The 4,426-nt window shown below is 33.4% G+C and overlaps 1 protein-coding gene across 1 annotated transcript in view; it reads right to left on the bottom strand.

Moving 5' to 3' along the window:
* Window positions 1-4,426, bottom strand: part of PDCD4 (programmed cell death 4) — a 27,681-nt gene that overhangs the window by 2,612 nt on the left and 20,643 nt on the right. Inside the window, exons 8-10 of the mRNA XM_007941549.2 lie at window positions 2,748-2,855; window positions 2,392-2,502; window positions 1,587-1,726 (exon numbers count right to left, since the gene is read on the bottom strand). Coding sequence (XP_007939740.1) covers window positions 1,587-1,726; window positions 2,392-2,502; window positions 2,748-2,855 — 359 coding nt within the window. The remainder of the gene's footprint in view (window positions 1-1,586; window positions 1,727-2,391; window positions 2,503-2,747; window positions 2,856-4,426) is intronic.

The following is a 4,426-nucleotide window of genomic DNA, read 5'->3' as shown; positions in this document are numbered from 1 at the left end:
GAACTGCTGTATGAAAAGTGAATTTACTCTGTAAATCTTCACCCAAATCCTAATTAAAAAAAAAAAAGGAGAGGAAAAAAAAAATAGTAAAGCAACATTAGAAACAGACTTGCAGAGGCTGACAACTTTTAAAAAGCCAGTGCCATGGTGCTGACCTCTTTTTCCTTTGTAAGGCTAAGTGAAAGTCAGCTACATTTTCTTGAACATAAAGGCTTACAACTATAAGATGACAGAGGTATTGAACAAGGCAGTTAAGGAGCAAGAAGCCTTGCAAAGGTGCCAGTTTTTACTGATGGATACTACTTGGCACATTGGTGCCCAAATGATGCCAACTCAAAGTAGAGGTCTCTGTTTCCAAACACTTCTATCAAACCCATTAACTGTATCTTTCACTACTTTTTCCCCCTCCTCCTTTAATGGCTTCTAAAGTTTCTAGAGCAAAGAACCCTCCCAGGAAAGTGTTTTGCTGAGATTTAATTTTTATAATGATTTTAAAATAACTCAAAAGTTTAGATTTTTTTCTCAGATAAAAATTATAAAAACTTAATAAAACCCAACAACTAACAAGTTTAACATTACTAAACTTTTACGGCTTTTACATTATAACCTTCACTATTTTGTTGTTGTTGTTATGTGCCATCCGACTCATAGAGTCCCCTCCTTGGGTTTCCGAGGCAGTGTAACTAGGGAAGTAGATTGCCCCATCTTCCTTCCAAGGAATGGCCGGTGGGTTTGAACCACCAGCCTTCTGGTTAGCAGTCAAGTGCCTGAGGCACTACGTTACCAGAGCTCCTCCAACCTTCACTATAAGCTTTACCAATAGCAAAAAAAAAATCTTCAATTCCAGAAGTGTTAGATCATAGTAGCCAAATGTAACACCTACAAAGAATAACACAGACACATACACACACTTTCGAGATAAGATTCAATCAGTCCCTATTCTCTACCCTGTGAAGAGGCAAAGGATGCCACATAAACTACAAGAGCCCACATCTTTGTCGTCAATAAAAGGCTGGATTCATGTGTGACCTCTACTAGCTGTGTGACCTTAGAAAAGGTACATTACACCTCTCCAAGCCTCCATTTTCTCACTGGTGATAATACTTACTCTGAAGTAATATTTAAACTACTTAGTACAGAACAAGATACACCGGTACAGAGAACTACTCCACAAAATTAGTTTCCTTGAAGGGAACTGGGCTTCATGAGGTAGTCCTACCTAGATATACAAAGAGGTAAAATGAGCTTCACCCTTATTTCTCCATAAACTCAAAACAGATGATTCTTGCTCTTCAGTGACTTCAGAGAGAGATTATTACTTTTTTGATAGACCTACGGAACCATCTAGGAGCTCTGGTGGTGTAGTGCCTAAGGCACTTGACTGCTAACCAGAAGGCTGGCTGTTCAAACCCACCAGCCAGGAACGGCTATCTACTTCGTAGTGATTCTGCCTCAGAAACCCAAAGAGGGGTTGCTATGAGTTGGGTCCGACTCGACAGCAAATAATAACAAGGAACCATCTTACTTTAACCTCACCAAGCACCTCATCCAGAGTATTTTATGCTGAAAAAGACTAAATAAAGTACCTTGAAGGACAAAGATCTCTGAGTTGTTTGGAAATTATTCCAGCCTGAAAACATTCTTCTACAAACCGCTCAAGCAAAGAGTATGAATGTGGGACATCCAGATTAATATCTGGAATTTCACTGTAAATTCTCTCATAACCCTAAAACAATGAAATTATACATAAAATTGTTAGTAATCTGAAATACATAATGCCATATCACACAATCCATCATTATGTCATCAATCCACATTTAAGGCCAAATATTTATACGGTTAGACCTAAGTCAGATTTGGACTATAAAAAGTGGAGAAAATAACATTTATTAGCAAAATGCTTTCTTTAAAACCATTCTTTGAAAAGAGCTACAGACAGACATCAGACTTTGGGTATTCAATATTAGTAAGAAAGCATCATATCTAACATTTCAACAACAACTCATGCAATTTTACATGGGAAAAATTAAATATTTTAAATAGAATTTGTTAAAGGCTCATGTTTCTCCAAAAATATAAAATTGTATCTTAGAATCCTTGAGGAAGAATACAAAAATCACAATTTAAAAAAAGAGGAGGAGGGGGAAAGAACCCTTGGAGAATACACAATCATACATTCAAAAAAAAAAGGGAAAAAACAACACTTAAGTGTCACTTTCCTTGAAAAAAGTTCAGGCAGTCACATTAGGGGAAAAAAAGAAAAACCTTAAAAGAATAACAGCACTAAAATACCTAAAGAAAGTTTCACTGACAACTGATAAACTTTTAAAAATTATTATATATTTTTAAGGTATAAGCTTAAATATTGTTCAAAATGTTATTTATACTTACTCTTTTCATTTGGTCCACAGTAATGGTAGAGGATTTCCAAAGGGATTTTAATAAACCCAAGATCATTTTAAATGTACTTTCTCCAGTTGACTCTAAAACCATTACAATAGCCTAAGAATGGAAGGAAGGAAGGAATTTTGAGATCATTAATTCATAAGAAATTGCTCCTAAAATGTATCAAATCCTTCTTCTTTAGTGTGTAACTATGATCATTACAAAAATTTAAAACACAACTTTCTCCTTTAACATTATTTTTGAAAAAGAAAAAAATATGTATGTTATTGAGGAAGCATTAATTCACTGTGATGCAAAAAAGAACACTTAATATTATCTCTGGAATGTCAAGGTTATCTTACTTCATATACAAGCTCATGGTGAAAGTGAGGTACTTCCAGGTCCTTAAGGCAATGCTCAGCTTCAGATATGTCTCCAGAGAGGATATATTCTTTCAGCAGCATATCAATCTATTAGATTTTAAAATGGAAATGTGTTAAAAATCCTCATTTTTGAAAAATTGTGATTTGCCTAGGGATTTATTCACCCTCATCCCAATGACGTAGCAGATCATGAAAAGCTAGGAACAGCCATCTAGGAACATATAGACTTGGTATGGCACTTTCATAACCATTTTTTTTCATAATAAATATCCAATTTTCAAGTGGTTCCTAACTATGAAGAAAATGCAGTGCCTCAGTGTGTCTTAATAATCACTGAGATCTAGAAGCAGGTTTATCCTGTGCCTGGCCTGGAATATAACGGTAACGCGTCAGTGCTCACTATAAAACAAGGGCTTTGAAAGTCCACTAGAGGGCACTAATCGAAAGTCTCCAAATTTTACAAAGGCACAAAATCTTTCATTTCTATGAGAATGACCTTAATAGTGCACTGGAAGCCAAAAATCAGAGAGGTGATAACAGGGCTGTATATTAGATGGGGCAAAGATTTTCATATAATTTTTCTCTTTTTCTAGAACTGAGGATTTGGACCTATTTATTATCAGTAATTCAGTAAAGTTCAAGCCATAGGTAAAGAGACAAGTCTTGATACTCCTGCTAAAACTTATATAATAACATCTATGACTCCAAAGAAAAACATGGGAAAAGTTTTTTTAACACAAGAATCAATTAGGAATGTTTTTCCCTATAGAATGCCTATTAAAAACACCTTTGCACCCCATGAATGTTGGCTTGCTGATAGAATAATTTAAGTATCCTCTATTTCCACCTTCTACAATGTATTTTTTGCACAAAAAGTAAAGTGAAAATTTGATTTCTAGAATATATCCTGATAAATATTTCCTATTATCCTGCTTTAAAAAATAAATATTTAAAGCATGGCATTTCAATAAACTGTTTCCACATATTAAATTGATATGTTATTAAAATTATATTCGTTTTAACATTTGTTACACAACTTAAGATAGTACTTTAATGTTTCTTACTAGATTTCTTGCATTTTTAGAATGATAAATTACAGTGACATTTCTAAAAGTTCTGTTTGTCCAACCTGTCTGTGTAAATGTGAATGAATAGCCAAATAGCGACCTCAAACTTATATATTGGTAGTTTTATTTCAATATTTACCTTCACCATTTTTTAACATTTTTTACATCCCAAAAAATAGGTTAGCAGTTCTTCTAATAGTCAACAAAATTAAGTCCTCCAATTCATAAACATGGGATATTTTCCCATTTATGTAGGTAGGCCTTTTTAAAATTCTTCCAATGATTTTTATAATTTTCAGTATATAAGTTCACCTCTTTTTCATATTATAAATGAATTATTTTCTTAATTTCATTTTCAGATCATTCACTGATAGTGTATGTAAACAGATTTAATTTTTGCATATTGATCTTATATCCTATAACCTTGCTGAATTTATTAGTTCTCAACAGTTGTTACTGTTTTTTCTTTTTATTTTATAGATTCCTTAGGATTTTCTTTATCTATCTGGAAATGTAATTTTATCTTGACACATAAAAGCAAAAATGGTCAAAGCTTTAAATACATCTTAAGCTCCTTAACACTCAAACTGT

This window comes from Orycteropus afer, unplaced genomic scaffold (genome assembly GCF_000298275.1).
Source record: "Orycteropus afer afer isolate SDZICR_OR568_19922 unplaced genomic scaffold, OryAfe1.0 scaffold00082, whole genome shotgun sequence".
In the NCBI taxonomy this organism is placed as follows: domain Eukaryota; kingdom Metazoa; phylum Chordata; class Mammalia; order Tubulidentata; family Orycteropodidae; genus Orycteropus; species Orycteropus afer.
This window is presented reverse-complemented; position numbering and strand designations above follow the sequence as displayed.